The following is an 18,572-nucleotide window of genomic DNA, read 5'->3' on the forward strand; positions in this document are numbered from 1 at the left end:
GACCCCAAGATCCCTCTGATCCTCCACACTGCTGAAAGTCTTATCATTAATACTATCTTCTGCCATCACATTTGACCTGCCAAAATGAACCACCTCACACTTATCTGGGTTGAACTCCATCTGTCACTTCTCAACCCAGTTTTGCATCCTATCAATGTCCCGCTGTAACCTCTGACAGCCCTCCACACTATCCACAACACCTCCAACCTTTGTGTCATCAGCAAACTTACTAACCCATCCCCACACTTCTTCATCCAGGTCATTTATAAAAATCACGAAGAGTAGGGGTCCTAGGACAGATCCCTGAGGCACACCACTGGTCACCGACCTCCATGCATAATATGACCCATCTACTACCACTCTTTGCTTTCTGTGGGCAATCCAGTTCTGGATCCACAAAGCAATGTCCCACTGGAACCCATGCCTCCTTAGTTTCTCAATAAGCCTTGCATGGGCTACCTTGTCAAATGCCTTGCTGAAATCCATATCCACTACATCTACTGCTCTACCTTCATCAATGTGTTTAGCCACATCCTCAAAAAACTCAATAAGGCTCATAAGGCATGACCTGCCTATCACAAAGCCATGCTGACTATTCCTAATCATATTATGCTTCTCCAAATGTTCATAAATCCTGCCTCTCAGGATCTTCTCCATCAACTTACTAACCACTGAAGTAAGACTCACTGATCTATAATTTCCTGGGCTATCTCTACTCCCTTTCTTGAATAATGGAACAACATCCACAACCCTCCAATCTTCCGGAACCTCTCCCATCCCCACTGATGATGCAAAAATCATCGCCAGAGGCTCAACAATCTCCTCCCTCACCTCCCACAGTAGCCGAGGGTACATCTCGTCCAGTCCTGGTGACTTATCCAACTTGATGCTTTCCAAAAGCTCCCGCACATCTACTTTCTTAATATCTACATGCTCAAGCTTTTCAGTCCGCTGTAAGTCATCCCTACAATCGCCAAGATCCTTTTCCATAGTGAATACTGAAGCAAAGTACTCATTAAGTATCTCTACTATCTCCTCCGGTTCCATACACACTTTTCCACTGTCACACTTGATTGGTTCTACTCTCTCACATCTTATCCTGTTGCTCTTCACATACTCGTAGAATGCCTTGGGGTTTTCCTTAATCCTGTCCACCAAGGCCTTCTCATGGCCCCTTCTGTCTCTCCTAATTTCTTTCTTAAGCTCCTTCCTGCTAACCTTATAATCTTCTAGAGCTCTATCATTACCTAGTTTTTTGAACCTTTCATAAGCTCTTCTTTTCTAGACTAGATTTACAACAGCCTTTGTGCACCATGGTTCCTGTACCCTACCATCCTTTCCCTGTCTCATTGGAACGAAACTATGCAGAACACCACGCAAATATCCACTGAACATTTGCCACATTTCTTCCGTACATTTCCCTGAGAACATCTGTTCCCAATTTATTCTTCCAAACTCCTGTCTGATAGCCTCATATTTACCTTTACTCCATATAAACGCTTTCCTAAGTTGTCTGTTCCTATCCCTCTCCAATGTGATCACTATCTCCAAAATGCTCTCCCACTGAGAGATCTGACAACTGACCAGGTTCATTTCCCAATACCAGATCAAGTACAGCCTCTCCTCTTGTAGGCTTATCTACATATTGTGTCAGGAAACCTTCCTGAACACACCTAACAAACTTCACCCCATTTAAACCCCTCGCTCTAGCAACATGCCAATAGATATTTGGCAAATTAAAATCTCCCACCACAACAACCTTGTTATTATTACACCTTTCCAGAATCTGTCTCCCAATCTGCTCCCCGATGTCCCTGTTACTCTTAGGTGGTCTATAAAAAACACCCAGTAGAGTTATTGACCCCTTCCTGTTCCTAACTTCCACCCACAGAGAATCTGTAGACAATCCCTCCATGTCTTCTTCCTTTTCTGCAGCCATGACACTATCTGTGATCAGCAGTGCCACGCCCCCACCTCTTTTGCCTCCCTCCTTGTCCTTTCTGAAACATCTAAAGCCTGGCACTCGAAGTAACTATTTCTGCCCCTGAGCCATCCAAGTCTCTGTAATGGCCACAACGTCATAGCTCCAAGTACTGATCCACACTCTAAGCTCATCTGCTTTGTTCATAATACTCCTTGCATTAAAATAGACACATCTCAAACCATCAGTCTAAGCGCGTCCCTTCTCTATCACCTACCTATGCTCCCTCTCGCATTGTCTCCAAGCTTTCTCTATTTGTGAGCCAACTGCCTCTTCCTCCGTCTCTTCAATTCGGTTCCCACCCTCCAGCAATTCTAGTTTAAACTCTCCCCTATAGCCTTAACATACCTCCGCGCCAGGAGATTGGTCCCCCCTGTATTCAAGTGCAACCCGTCTTTTTTGTACAGGTCACACCTGCCCCAAAAGAGGTCCCAATGATCCAGAAATCTGAATCCAATGCCCCCTGCTCCAATCCTTCAGCCATGCATTTATCCTCCACCGCACTCTGTTCCTATACTCACTGTCACGTGGCACAGGCAATAATCCCGAAATGACGACCTTCGTGGTCCTGCTTCTCAGCTTCCTTCCTAACTCCCTGCAGTCTGCTTTCAGGACCTCTTCCCTTTTTCTGCCAATGTCGTTGGTATCAATATGTACCATGACCTCTGGCTGTTCTCCTTCCCACTTCAGGATATCGTGGATGCGATCAGAAACATCCTGGACCCTGGCACCTGGGAGGCAAACTACCATCTGTGCTTCTTTTTTGCATCCACAGAATCTCCTGTCTGACCCCCTAACTATAGAGTCCCCTATCACTGCCGCCATCCTCTTCCATTCCCTACCCTTCTGAGCCACAGGGCTAGGCTCTGTGCCTGAGGCACGACCACAGTTGCTTTGCTCAGGTAGGCTGTCCCCCGCCCCCCCCCCCTTCAAACAGTACTCAAGCAGGAGTACATATTGTCAAGGGGGACAGCCACAGGGGTGCTCTCTAGCCTCTGACTCCTGTCCTTCCCTCTTCTGACTGTTACCCACTTACCTGTCTCCCCAGGCCCCGGTGTGACTACCTGCCTATAGCTCCTATCTATCACATTGTGCCCCGATCAAACCGCTGAAGAAATTACCATCTCCTTTTAAACTCTTCTCACTTTTAAACTCTTCATTGATCCAGAACTATACAAGCAGTTTCGGTACAATCTATGGAAGGCTATGTTAAGAGCAAAAAAAAATCTGTTTGTGGGTAGAGATGGAATAGGATGCATGTCAGCTCTGGCAGGTGTTGCAGGACATTATTTCTTACAATGTGGAACCTAACATCATAAATTGATGTGATGCTTCACTCTCACAGATGAGCTCAATGCTTATTATGCACGCTTTGAAAGTGAGAAGAAAACTGTACCTGTGTGAATCCCCGTATCGTCTGGTGACACTGTGATCTCTGTCTCAGAGGCCGATGTCAGAACATCTTTCAGGAGAGTGGACCCTCACAAGGCATCAGACTCTGATAGGGCTCTGAAACCCTGTGTCAACCAACAGGTTGTAGTGTTCAAGGACATCTTCAATCTCTCAGTGCTGCAGTTGGAGGTTCACACTACTTCAAAAGGGCGACAATCATACCAGTGCCTAAGAAGAGTAGGGTGAGCTGCCCCAATAAGTATCATCCAGTGGCGCTCACATCTACTGTGAAAAAGTGCTTTGACAGGTTGGTTATGTTCGGAATCAACTCCTGCCTAAGCAAGGTCCTGGACCTGCTGCAATTTGCCTATCACTACAATAGGTCAGAATCATAATGGTTTAATATCACCACCATATGTCATGAAATTTGTTGATTTTGTAGCAGTACTACAATGCAATATACATAAAATAGTTAAATAGCTAAATTAAATAAGTAGTGCAAAATAGGAATAAAAAGGTAGTAAGTTAGTATTCAAGGGTTCAATGTCCATTCAGAAATCAGATGGCAGAGGGGAAGAAACTGTTCCCGAATCATTGAATGTGTGCTTTCACATTGTGTACCTCCTTCCTGATGGTAGCAATGTGAAGAAGGAATGACCTGGGCATTAGGAGTCCTTAATGATGGACGCAGTCTTTCTGAGTCATCGCTTCTTGATATCCTGGATACTATGGAGGCTGGTCCTCATGATGGAGCTGACGAAGTTTACAACTCTTTGCAGCTTATTTCAACCCTGTGTAGTGGGTTCCCCCATACCAGACAGTGATGTAGTCAGTTAGAATGCTCTCCATGGTACATCTGTAGAAGTTTTCAAGTGTATTTGTTGACATGCCAAATCTTTTCAAAGTCCTAATGAAATATAACTGCTGTCATGCCTTCTTTATAGCTGCATTGACATGTTGGGTCCAGGCTAGATCCTCAGAGATAATGATACCCAGGAACTTGAAATTGCTCACTCTTTCCACTTCTGATCCCTTTATGAGGACTGGTATGTGTTCCCTTGTCTTAACCTTTCTGAAGTACACGATCAGTTCTTTGGTCTTACTGAAGTTGAGTGCGAGGTTGTTGCTGGGACACCACTCAACTAGCTGATATACTTCACTCCTGTACGCCCTCTTGTCATCATCTGAAATTCCGCCAATAGTGGTTGCATCGTCAACAAATTTATAGATGGCATTTGAGTTGTGCCTAACCTTACAGTCATGGGTGTAGAGAGAGTAGAGCAGTGGGCTAAGCACACATCCCAGAGATGCACTGGTGTTGATTGTCAGTGAGGTGGAGATGTTATTTCCGGTCTGCAGAGATTGTGGTCTACGGGTTCGGAAGTCAAGGACCCAGTTGCAGAGAGAGGTACAGAGGCCCAGGTTTAATCAGAACTGTGCGAATGATTGTGTTAAATGCTGAGCTCTAGTTAATAAGCATCATCCTGACATAACGGGTGGAATCTCAGTAGTTCTCCACTCGGCCTTGAGTCACTAGGACAATAGCAATACCCAAGTTAGGCTGCTTTTTGTTGATTACAGCTCAGTGTTCAACACAATCTAATCAACACGTTCCAAAAGCTGTACCTCTCTATCTCCTTCTGAAACTGGATCCTTGACTTCCTCACTGGTCGGCATCTGGTATGGAATGGCGAGTGCACAGGATCAGAAAAAGCTGAAGAAAGTTGTAAACTCAGCCAGCTTCATCATGGGCACTGTCCTCCCAGGCATCGAGAACACTTTCAAAAGGCAATGCCTCAAAAATGTGACATCCTTCATTCAGGCCCTCCATCTACCAGGATATGCCCTCTTCCCATTGTTACCATCAAGGAGAAGGTATAGGAGCCTGAAGGCACACTCTCAGCATTTTACAAACAGCTTCTTCCCCTCTGCCATTCGATTTCTGAATGGATAATGAATCCATGAACACTACCTCATTACTTTTTCCTCTCCTTTTGCACTACTTGTTGAATTTATTTCTTTGTATTGCAATGTACTGCTGCAAAACAACAAATTACAGGACATTTTACTGTGATATTAAACCTGATTCTAATTCTGATTCTGACATTTGGAATATTGTCCTGTGCAGTCAGTAATGATGCCCTTCACTATATTCTGGCTCTGACATCAAATTTGTATCCATGAATGTATAAAACAGTACCCTTCAGAAGCATGTGGCCGTGTTTTATGAAGTTAAAAATCAATCACGCACTCATTGCCATTCTTCTTATTGGCAGACAAATCTACACCTTTGCTTTAATTTAAGCCAGTGCTTCATAGGATGGCAGCATTGGCCTTATTGGATCATAGTGGAGAAGAATCAGTGCATTCTGCTTGGCTAGAACCAGCACAGTTTTATGCCTTAGAACTTATAGATGAGAGCAAATTGAACTTATTCCCTTCTGGAGTGTAACTTGCAAAGATAATATATTCCATTGTTCCCACAGAACCTCAATCACACTATTAAAATATACAGTATCAATTGTGGCTAATATCAATTGACTTACAGTGATAGTGGTACCCTCACTTACCTTGGCCATTGGGCACTGCTCGACATAAGAACTTCCTTTTTACATTGTGGCACCATGACTAACCAGTAAAGCCTCAGAATTCTCATGAAAGGCAGCCAAAGCTTACTCATGAAAGTAGCAGCTTAGTTCCCGTTACCATTTAGCATAACCATTAGATTCAATTGATCCAAGTGCACACTCATACAATCAATTTATTACAAGGAATCACAAACAAGAGAGCATCTGCAGATGCTGGAAATCATGAAGAAAAGAAGTGAGTGGCTACTTTTTCTTTATTATTGTTATTGCATGTAGTCCACCACATACAACATGATGCTATTCTCAATATCAAACAAAAGAAGACCTGCAGATGCTGGAAATCTAAGCAAAAGACACAAACTAGCAGCTTGTGTGTGTTGCTGTTCTCAATATATTCACTATCTATATAACTCACAGGTTCCTAGTGCCTTGAGGCTACCACTAGGTCTAGAACAACATATAGGAGGAAGGGAATGGTGGTAAATTAGCACCAGTGTAGCAATGGTGACAAAGACAACCCTTAACAACGTAAAGTTCACTTAGTTCCCACCCGGAGAAGGGTCTCAGAACCATTGCTCTTCCACTGTCCCAACACTGACATAAAGCAATCCTGTAAACAATCCACTGCATGTCCCCTAAATGCACAGAACATAATCACATATTTCCAGCTTGTTATCAAAGATTAATGACACTTCCAACATTCATCTTGATTAAAATCAGGGTTAATGTATTCAGGTTTAACTCTAATATCACCTTCTAAATTAACTCATTCATTTTACTGGAAGCTGAAAAGCAATGTGTGATGTGGAAATATTTAATGAGTAATGATCAGACTGTTGATTACTCAGAAGAAGCTTTGAAAATTGTAACCACAGGAGAGCCTTTCTCCACACATATAAAACTGCACTTACCTTTAATTTCCTCACTTCCCACCATGACCCTAGTATATAATCCTAGGATTTGCACAATATTTTGCTTTTTCCATCAGAGTCAGATGCAGCCCTTCATCCGCTCATGGTTTATAATTGTCATTGATTAAATTTGTAAATACCAGTAAAATATTGAGAGGACATGATTAATTACAAGTTTAATTCGGTTATGATAAGGCTTTCGGGAACAAGCAAAATCTATTCAATTTTTGCTCATACAATACGTTATAACTCTTGGAAATAGAGGTAATGTCTGGGTTTTTGTGCCTCTGGAAACATGGAGTCCATGCTGTTATTTAGGGAATAACTGAAAAGAAAGAGATGATTGGTTACAATAATGGATGTCTAGCTAATTCTACATATACCTGTAAATCAAATCATACTCTGTCAATTGTCACTGGAAAAAAGAATGCTAACTCTTAAAGGAATTTTTACTGAAAATAATACTGATTGTATGAAATATGTAGAGTTCCATTTAGACACAATGTAATCTATTTAATTTTATCATTGAATTTCAGTTAACTTTTCATGTAATTTTGACATAGAAAGGGAAATAACAGTTTTTATTTGGAGGTAGAATAGATGGATAGCAAGAGAATACAACCAATAACAGACAGGAAAATACTTTATTATATGTTATCTTTCCAACCATTTCCAGACAACTCGTTCTTGAAAATTACAATAGATTTTCCTCAACCCCACCACATACTTCTCGAATAATCATAATGATCACTTAACATTCAACAAATTCAATTTATATTTTACCTTAAGAGCCTAGAAAAATAAGTCAAGTTCTTTCACATTTTCATTGCAAGTCAGATGAAATCAACAGTGAATCAGAAAAAGGCAAAATTAGTGTTGACTTGGTTGTTAAGGAAGAGGGGGAGGTAAACAGTAGAATATATTTAAAGTGGGTCACATGAGACAAAGTATTGGGTGCAAGGTGATTTTACAATCAAAGTGGTAGTGCTCTGTAACTACCCAGTCAAACTTCTTTATGCCATTTGTCCTCAAAGTGTAATTAAGTTAAAAGGTTATCATTCAAAATTTTGGATATAAGCCCCAGATCTTTCCCCTCGCAGATGCTGCTCGACCTATTGTACTCCTCCAGCAGACAGTCTGTTGTTCCAGGTTCTAGCATTTGCAGTCTCTTGTCTCCCTATTAATTGTGCCAGTGACAGTGGTCTTATTCTCTTACCAGGAAGCATCTGGTCAGGGCAGTACAGATGAGGTGAACGCAGATGACTTCCAGATGTTAACTTGCACATCTGAATATTATCCATCCATCTACCTCAACTCCTACTTCAGCAACTTCCATTCAGAGAGAAAGTTGTCCTTTAAGTGGGAATTATTCTAATAGCTTCAAAATAATGTGTGGTTTGTCCGTGAAAAAGTGAAAAAGAACTGTACTCTAAAATTGACTAGGACTAGATTAAGTAAACTCATACAGGCCACATTCAAGTTATCTGAGCTATAATTATCCCCTTCACCTCCCATGTTATTACTTCAAGATTCAAGATTGATTAATGTCACTTTCAGTATACAACTGTAAAGAAGAATAAAATAATTATTATTCCAGATCCAATACAGAACAAAATAAGATAAAGAACACAATAATAAATATACATACATAAGATAGCTTATATACATAAATTGATTGTGTGTCCATACAGTGACACTTGGCACAGGCGTGTATGAACATAAAGTGAGTCTGAAAGGAAATGATAAAGTGGTGGTGGTGGGGGGTGTGGATGGGTGGGTTCATGGGTGGAGGTGTTGATCGACACTGCTTGGGGGAAGTAGTTGTTTTTGAGTCTGTTGGTCCTGGAGTGGATGCAAAAGAGCCTCGTCCCTGATGAGAGTGGGACAAACAATCCATGAGCAAGGTGAGTAGGATCCTTCGTGATGTTACTTGCCCTTTTCTGTCACCTATCTGTATACATGCCCCCTAATAGGGGTAAGATGATGTTGGTGATGCATTGGACAGTTTTCTCTACCCATTGTGGAGCCTTACTGCCTGCCACAGTGTGGTCTCCGTACCATGCAGTAATGCAGCATGTTAGGATGCTCTCTATCGAGCACCTCTAGAAGGACATGAGTAAAAATATGCACTGTCCAGCTCTCTACAGCCTCCTCAGAAAATAAAGGCATTGATGAGCTTTCCTGATTGTCTAGGATGTGTTCTTGGACCATGAGAGGTTATGCAAAATGTGCACTCCCAGGAGTTTGAAACTACTTGCAGTTTCCACTGCCTCCAATGTAAAGAGGGGTGTGAGCGGTGTGAGTTGTTCTGAAGTCAATAACCATCTTCTTTGTCTTGTTGATATTGAAGAAGAGGTTATTTGCCTGGAATCAGGCCTTGAGCTCTTCCACCTCCTCTGTGTAGGCCATCTCATCATTGTTGGAGATGAATCTTGTCACTGTTGTGTCATCGGCGAACTTGGCGATGTGATTACTCGGATTCATGTGTGAGCAGAGTGTTACAGTAGTGGGCTCAGCACACAGCCATGTTGAGGATGATGGGGAGGGAGGAGCAGTTGTGCACCCTGACAACGGAGGTCTGTTGGTTGGGAAATCCAACGCCCAGTTGCACAGCGGTGTATTTAGACCAAGAAGTAGCAGCTTGTTCACCAAAATCTGTGGGACAATAGTGTACAGTGCCAAACTGAAAACGAGAAACAGCATTCTGACATCAGTGTCCTTGTTTTCCAGGTGTATCAGGACCAGGAGCATGGCAGATGCTATGGCATCTGTCATAAATCAGTTCTGTTGGTAAGCATATTGGTGAGTGTCGAATGTTGCAGGCATGGTGTTTTTGATATGTCCCATTACCAGCCGTTCAAAGCACTTCATGATGATTAGCATCAGTGCCACCGGGCAGTAGTTGTTTAGTTCTGAAGGTGTAGAGTTGTTTGGTACAGGGGTGATGGTGGCTGATTTGAAGCATGTGGGGACAGCAGCCTGAATGAATGAAGTGTTGAAGATGTCCATAAAGACATTAGTGAGCTGGTGTGCACACTTCCTGAGAACTCAGCCTGGGGTATTGTCTGGTTCGGCTACTTCACAGGGGTTGATCCTTTGCAGAGTCCTTCTCATGGTCTGCTGCTTTTACAGATGGTGACTACTCACCTGGGAGGAGGTGTGGGGGTTGATTTTGTGGCTGGTGTTGTTTTGCATGCCTCAAAGTGTGCAATAAAGTAGTTTAGAGCTTCAGGGAGGGAGCCATCGCTGTTTTTCCTTGCGTAATCACTAATGCTCTTAATGTCCAGTCATTTACGCCAGGGGTTATTATTGGATAGGTGTTCCTGAGTATTTAGGTGATCTATGCCATCTTAATGGCTAAGATGAAGTTTCTCTTAGCTTCTCCAAGAGCTGTTCTGTTACCAGACTTGAAGGCAGCGTCCCGGGCTTTTAGTAGGGAGCATACCTTTGTGTTCAGCCAGGACTTCTCATTGGGCCATGAGATAACTACTCTTGAGATACCAACATTGTATCACATGTCTTACACATGTAGCCAGTAACAGGTGAGACATGTTCCTTGAGGTCTCTGTCTTCTCCATTTGCGGTGGTTTCCTTGATTATCTGCCAGTTAGTCTGTTCGAAATGATCCTGACGCATAGAGGTTGCCTCATTAGCCCATACAATGATGGTCCGCTTGACTGGCTTCTCCATTTCCAGCAGCGTTTGGCATGCTGGGATTAACATTATGTGATGTGGTCTTAGAGGTCAAGATGAGGGCACAGGATGGCCTTGTAAGTACTGCGTCTGTTCGTCCTAGTGGCTGTCGTGATGTTTTGGTGGAATTTGGGTAAAATGTCCTGCAGGTTAACATGATTGAAATCTCCTGTAATTAGCAAGAAACCATCTGGATGCTTGTTTTGTAGAGAGCTGATGGTACTGTAAAGCTCTCCCTGTGTGTCCTTAGCATTCACGCAAGGGGGTTGTACAATCCTGAGCTGGTAATGTGGCCAGTATTTAATTGTAAGCTGTTCAATTGCCACAGAAAAGTGACTGCTAACTAAAGATGAGTTTGTGCATGAACCTTTGTTTACGTACAAACAGGATCCACCTCCTTTGGATTTCCCCATCAGGGTGTCTCTGTCTGTGTGGAACAGAGTCATTTTGTCATGTTGAAACGCCAAGTCAGCCATATTGTGGTTTAGCCACTTTTAAGTGAAAAACAGAATGCAGCAGTTTCTCATCTCTTTTTGTGCATTCATTCTCAGGCACAGTGAGTCCATTTTATTTTCTAGCAAACGAACATAGGCCAGAAACAGTGATGGTACTATTGGCCTGGTCAGGTTAGCTCTCAGCATAGCTAGTGCTCCGGCTCTGTTGCCAAATTTCTGCTTCTTCTCGCACCACTGCCCACCTCTGCTACTCCCTCGGCTGAACCACCTAGGCCAAGTCATTGTCACCAAGTCTGGTGTCTGTAGAATGCCTAATCCATTGAACACCACTATTAACTCTGCTGCTGGTAGATTTAAAGTAATTTTGTCTAAGAGTTCCATAATGTTATATTTGTAGTGCTTTGGTTGACTGAAACTTTGAAACACTATCTAAGAATTTAAAACAAGCAGCATTATTGGGAACTGGAGAAGTCGCTGTGTCTCTGCATGGCACCACTTTATTCATTGTAATCCATTGTAGCAAACCACCTGATTATGCTAGTTATTTCCTGTGCTTTGTTTTTGTATTGCAGATCAATTTCTTTCATCTCTATCATGAGTGAGAACTGATGACAGAGGCCAAAGAATGTAAAGTTGAGCTTATCCTCATGCACAAGTACACTTATGCTCAGATACAATGAAATACTTGCAGCAGCATCACAGCACATAGCGTCTTATAAGCAGCGTTCAAAAGAGGAAAATAAATAAAACATAAATATACACAAGTTTTACAAAAAAGCACGAATAAGCTCTATTTTAGTGGAAGGTGATCAAAGTGGTCTTGTGTTGCTAAACTGCAGTGAATAGACATTTTCTGATTGATTCAAGAACTTAATGGTTAAAGGGAAGTAACTGTTCTTGAACCTGGTGGTATAGGACCTCAGGCTCTGTACTTCCTGCCTCAAGGAATCTGCAAATATTTGATGACAGATGTTGTCTTCTTGTATCAACATGTCATGTAGATACTACCAATATGCTCAGGATATATTGGATGTAGATTGATTGTGACTGATTGCATGTACAGTGATGACTGTCAATACACTGGTATGCATTATAATAGTGAGACAACTAGCTACCATTCTGTAATTTATTTACCTGGATCCCCAACTAGAGGAATAACAAAACCATGACATGATGATAACGCAGAGAATTTAGGTTAAGAAAAATTTAGAACAATCTATAATGAACATTTGTTTTAAACACTTGCTTCAGATCATTACATTTGATTTTTCTAATGAAATTAATAATTTATTTTACTGAATGAAAATGTAGAGGTGGTGAATGAAGCACAATCTGTGATTGACCAAGTTCACTTTTGTGCAGTCTTCTAGCTGCTGGTGGAGGCAATCGACGCACTGCCAACGTGGTTGCCAGTGGATTCACAAACTTATTCATTTTAGACAAAATAACACTGCATGAAATTCTGGTGTATTATCCAGATTCTCAGAAGATTCTTAAAAAAAAGGCCAAGTAAGTAAAAACAACTTTTAATTATGTGTTTAAAATATGACATCATGAGAACAAATCGCCCACATTTAAATTTAAGCATCATGTTATCAGTTTAATTCTGAAGTCCCTTCACGGTACTTGATAATACAATTCATCTTTCCACTTCCCAATTTCAATGCCAAGTTTAGAAAGAAGCCAAAAAACACAAATTCCTTCAAATCTACAAAACCCATCACCCAATAGATTTGGTTTGTGGCCGTGCTGTAAGTAATTACACAAGTTGAACATAACCTCGTGCCTTATTGATTTACTGCTGTCATCTTGTTGCATTTTAACCTTTACTGTTCAATATTGTTAATGTTGTTCATTTTGCTATGTCAAAGGTTTAAATTAATAGCTATTTAGCAATCTTTAAAACTGGGAAAAATTGATAAGCATGGAAGCTTTAGATTTTAGGTTTCATAGATAAAGTTATAGAATACAAAAAGGAAGAAGTAACATTTTCCTACTGTCAGTTATTATTTGGGTCGCCTTTTGAACAAAGGTTAAAAATATTAAAGATTAAATGTAAAAATATTTTAATTTAGGTAGGAACTTATCAAAATGCATTTTAAATTATGTAAAATCTATACTGATATATTCCCAACTAAATGCAGGACAAACTTGAAAATAATTGCGACTGTGGTGTATACAATGGACAAAATTGTAGAAAAATAACTCTTAATTGTGTTATTTAAGTTCAGGAGAGAAGGGGGTTAAATATCACAAGAAAGCCAGAATGGAGGTTAGAGACCCTGGATGTAATCAAGAGGAAAACCAGAGAACCTAGGAGCAAGAAAGTTGGTAACTTTCCAAAACATGGGGTCAATGTCTTAGACAATCTGGTCCATTGTGGTAGAGTTGTATAATATTACAATGTATACATTTTACACATTAAAATTATTTAAGTTACCCAAAATGTGTTTACAGCTTTATCAAATTAGATCAGGTAATAATGGAGCCTTTAAAGTAATTAATTATTAGTCTTGCCTTTTATTGTTTCAATTATGGATCAAGGCTTTCAGCCAAATTTTCTTACATGAAAATCATTTTATTTTGTAACTTAGAAAATCATATTTGCAAATTATCTTAGCCACCTTCAAGTGCACCAATGCTCTTTAGAGTACTGTATTCAAAAAGAGGGACAGGAACTCCAGCAAATTCTCTGGGCTTACAAGTATGAGTGGGGCAAGCAAGAAGAGAGGAATATTTTAGCCAATTAGTGTCGTTAAGTAATTTTGTCGTTCAATGAATCATGACTCTCTATTGGCTAACTCCCACTTCCTAAATATATTAATTAACAAAATTATAATTAAACAATTAATAGATCATCACTTGAAGAATAAATCATATGGATATCAACCTTTACACTATAGAAGTGTTTTCTGATGCACTCCCGAAAAGTTTGGCTCTAATTTTTAGGCTGAGTCTTCTATCTTTGTACTTTCCAATCAGTTGAAATCTAAATACAGTACTGTTTTCTGGAGATAATTTTTATATGTGGAGTCATACAGCATAGAAACAGTCTCACAATTTCCATGTTAACTCAATCATGTACCTTTCAGTGCTAATCCCATTTTCCACGACTTAACCTGTGGCATTCTGTACCATGGCACATCCGGTGTTTATCCAACTATGTCTTGAAAATTGTGAGAGCAGCTACCTCCACCACCCCAGATTTCAGATTTCATTCACTTCTAAGTGAAGATAACTGAACTCCCTCTAACTCTCCTATCATTTACCTTAACTTATGTTACCTAGTCATGGACTCACTGCTAAAGGGAAATGTTTCTTACTGTCTGCCCTATCTACGTTCCATATTTTATAAGCAACACACAAAATTCTGGAGGAACTCTGCAGGCCAGGCAACATCTGTGGAAAAGAGTACAGTTGACATTTCGGGCTGACACCCTTCATCAGGACTGAAGAAAAAAAGATGAGGAGTCAGCGTTAGAAGGTGGGAGAGGGGAGGAAGAAACACAAGGTGATAGGTGAAACTGGGAAGGGGGGAGGGATGAAGTAAAAATCTGGGAAGTTTATTAGTGAAAGAGATAAAGGGCTGGAAAAGGGGGAACTGATAGGAGAGGGCAGAAGGGCATAGAAGAAAGAAAAGAAGAGTACCAGAGGGGGATGATGGGCAAGCAAGGAGATAAGGTGAGAGAGGGGAAAGGGAATGGGGAATGGTGATGAACCCTGAGGAACCCTGTCTTATGCTTTATCTTTCTTTCCTCATAGATAATAAGTGCCCACCCAGGAAACCTCCTGGTATATCTCTTCAGTACTTCCCCAGTATAATCACATCCTTCTCCAGAGCATGATGATCAAAACCTCTGCAAAACGTACCAGATGTGACTCAACTAATTACTTATATAGCTCTATGATCTATCATAATCTCCTTTCTCTTATATGCTGTGCCCTGGCTAATAAAGCTAAATTTCCCAGATTCAATTTTAACTATCTTATCTCCTTGTGCTGCTGCTTTCAGAGATCCCTGGACAGATACACCAACTCTTCACTTCCCAGAGTCTTATAATTCACTATATATATCCAAGTTTCAGTGGTATTCCCAAAAAGTATCACCTCACATTTTTCAGAATTAAAGTCCATCTGCTACTGCTACCCATATACCAATTTATTGGTATCGAACTGTAGCAAATGAGTTGCCCCCTCACAAGAGCATCATTTCTGATATGATCTGCAAACTTAATAATCATACTTTCTGTGTCCATGCTCATCATCCTGGATCTCAAGGGATTTTTAGTTTTTGGATCGGTTTCCCATGTGGAATTTTACTGGATCCATGTAGACTACATCAACTGCATTATCTTCATCAATATACTTACTTATGTTTTTGAAAGCTTCAGCCAAATTAGTCAAATAGGAGCTCCTCATAGCAAAGCCATGCTGACAATTTGTGATTAATCCTGGCTATTTCAAATGAAAATGAATCTTGCCCCCCAGGTGTCAGGGTCACCAGCCTGTAATTACTTGGCTTATCACTGCTGCAGTTTTGGATGGAGATGCCACGTCAGCTGCCTGCTATTATTTAGCCCTCCCTAAATTCATAATCTTTCTCTATCATGAATTGCAATCAGAAGTATTTATATAAGACTTCATCTATAATCTCTGATTCCACGCACAGATTGCAATCATCAATAGGCCTAAAATTTACCTGAATATCCTCATGCCTCTTACATACCAATAAAGCTCTGAGATTCTCCTTATTCTTAGCCACAGTTTTCGTCCTCCTGTTTACTGTCCAACACCTGTAAATATTTTGAAATTTTCAACAATTTTTCCACCAGATATCCAACCAGATTTAGTGGCTAGCTGTGTGTCAGATTGGAAACAGGCTGGAGAGCAGGTATCAGATAATCCTGTAATGTAAAAAAGAGTGGGAGAGATAGGGTTAGAAAATGCAGTAGATATCAAAGGAGACTGGATGAGGATTGACCAATTGCTGGGCAAATAAGTAGCATAATATGAGCTATATGGCGTACAATTCCACCATTAAAATTTCTGAAGCATTTTGGGTTTGGTGAGGAAGAATACAATTGCTCCTCCTACCCTACATGGATCCAATCCTTCTCACCTTTTCCCTACCAGATGCATTGAGAACAGAAACTCCCTGGACAATTCTTCTTGTCTTAAAAATAAGTAAATGCTTAAGGCAGTTAAGCATTATCAGACACACCAGGTATGCAAGCTGTCACTAAGATCGGCAGGAACATTGACATGCTGATTCAAAAAAGATTCAGGAGCTATTAAATAAAAAAAATTATGACGATTAAAATTGGAACTATAGAAAATGCTTACAGACATTTAAAAACACGAAAATATGTTCAAATTAGCTGGTTGAGGTTAATTTCTTCCCTTTCATTTCAGTGCAAGGCCTGTACTTCTACCAAGTACATTTGGAGTAGACTTAATGGATAGGTTTTCCAAAATTTGAGAAAGCTGTACTGCTTCTTTAGACTCCACAAGTTACCTGGAACAGAAGGCCAAATTTCAGTCTGTGGTCCAAAATCCTGAACCTCAGCAATGTTAATTCATTTAAAGTTAATAGGTTGAAATCAGAACAGAACAAGCTGGCTTTTGTACAGATATTCTGCCTCAATATTTTAACCTCACGTGGCCTATCAGCGGCATCAACAGAGTTCTACAAGAGGGATTTCTCACAGGTCAGCGGTGGTTATTTAAAAAGGGAGCTTCGAGAGCACTTGTCCATTGTTTGTGGCCTATCACCGGCACTGTCAGAGCTCTACCAAAAGTTCAAAGGTTCAAAGGTACAAATTATGTCAGAGAAATGTATACAATATACATCCGGAAATGCTTCTTCTTTGCAACCATCAATGAAAAGAGTGGAGTGCCCTAAAGAATGAATGACAGTTAAATCTTAGAACCCCAAAGCAAAGCAACAGCAAAGACACAGACTTGCAGTTACCCCAAAGACTTCGCATTTCACCAGGTATTCGACATACCACAGGTTCTCTCTCTCCCTAATAATGGAGAAAGAGGTGTCTCCATTTTTGCAGCAAGTGGGGAGACATAACAAACAATTTGCGGGTTTACGAAGTTAAAAATCCGTTGCAGCACTTTTTTCGAGCTCTGTACCCAGAAATCTGGGCACACAACTGCAGATATTCCAATTCTCCCGACAACACACAGGTCTCCTGTCATGACACCAAACCTCGATCCGCCTATCTCCAGAGCCCCAAGATCCTAGGCTTCCGAATCTGAGCCAGACTCTTAGGCTGGGCATTTGGCATGCCAAACAACAATGGTCGGTTGTGAAATCCCAAGAGCAGGTTCCATTCCTGCAAAGAACCACAGTCAACGTGTAACTCCAGGTCAGGGTCTTCAAAAGAACCCTGAAAGGGAAAAATAGAGATATTAAATATGGAAATAGAACTGTTTCTGAAGATGCAAGCAAAGGAGTTGCTGTTAGGTGCCATTAACCCTCCTAAGCTCCGCCTCCTCCCCGTTTTACCGAGAGGGATTTCTTGTAGGTCAGGGGCGGTTATTGAAAAAGGGAGCCTCGAGGGCGTTTATCCATTGTACGTGGCCTACCAGCAGCATCAGCAAAGCTTTACCAAGAGGGATTTCTCGCAGGTCAGCGGCGATCATTTAAAAAGGGAGCTTCAAGAGCAATTGTCCATTGTACATGGCCTATCAGCTGCATCAACAGAACTCTACGAACTAAATAAAAGTACAGAAGGGATAAGTGGAGTGGCCATTGTTGGAGTAGGCCAGTGGCGGGAGTAGAAGTGACAGGCTTTGGCTCTAACCAGGCCTCAGCTCAGAAGAGGCATCGGCTCTGCGTAAAGCTTCTGTTAAGGTTTCCTTTTTGTTTTTCTTTCCTCTCTTACTTTACCATATAAATGGATGTGGTGTGTACTTTGTGCTGGATGTTGGAGTCTTGGGAGACTTAGAGTCTCCCAGGGAACTACATCTGCATGAAGTGCATCCGGCTGCAGCTCCTTACAGACTATGCTGGGGATCTGGAGCAGCAACTGAATGACCTTCAGCTTGTACGGGAGAGCAAGGATATAATTGATCAAAGTTACAGAGAAGTAGTCACCCCAAAGTTATAGGAGACGAGTAGCTGGGTGACTATCAGGGGAAATGGAAATAGGCAGTTAGAGCAGAGCATCCCTGTGGCCATTCCCCTCAAAAACAAGTATCTGCTTTGGATACTTTTGTGAGGGATGACCTCCTGGGAGAATGCCACAGTGACCAGGTTACAGGCACTGACCAGGGGTCCGTGGTGCAGAAAGGAAAAAGAGAGAAGAAGGGAGTGGTAGTGATAGGGCTTGATAGTGAGGGGAACAGACAGAAGGTTCTGTGAACATGAATGAGACACCGGATGGTATGTTGCCTCCCAGGTGCCAAGGTCAGGGATGTCTCAGGTTGCGTCCACAACATTTTGGAGAGGGAGGGGGAGCAGCCAGATGACTTGGAACATATTGGTACCAATGACATAGGAAGGAAAAGCAATGAGGTCTTGAAAAGAGAATTTAGAGAG

General features: G+C 41.3%; 1 protein-coding gene across 1 annotated transcript in view; it reads left to right on the forward strand.

Moving 5' to 3' along the window:
* LOC134348340 (cyclic nucleotide-gated cation channel beta-3-like) overlaps positions 1-18,572 on the forward strand; it is a 163,520-nt gene that overhangs the window by 135,768 nt on the left and 9,180 nt on the right. The window contains exon 17 of the mRNA XM_063051588.1: positions 12,383-12,529. Coding sequence (XP_062907658.1) covers positions 12,383-12,529 — 147 coding nt within the window. The remainder of the gene's footprint in view (positions 1-12,382; positions 12,530-18,572) is intronic.

This window comes from Mobula hypostoma, chromosome 1 (genome assembly GCF_963921235.1).
Source record: "Mobula hypostoma chromosome 1, sMobHyp1.1, whole genome shotgun sequence".
Taxonomy (NCBI): Eukaryota; Metazoa; Chordata; class Chondrichthyes; order Myliobatiformes; family Myliobatidae; genus Mobula; species Mobula hypostoma.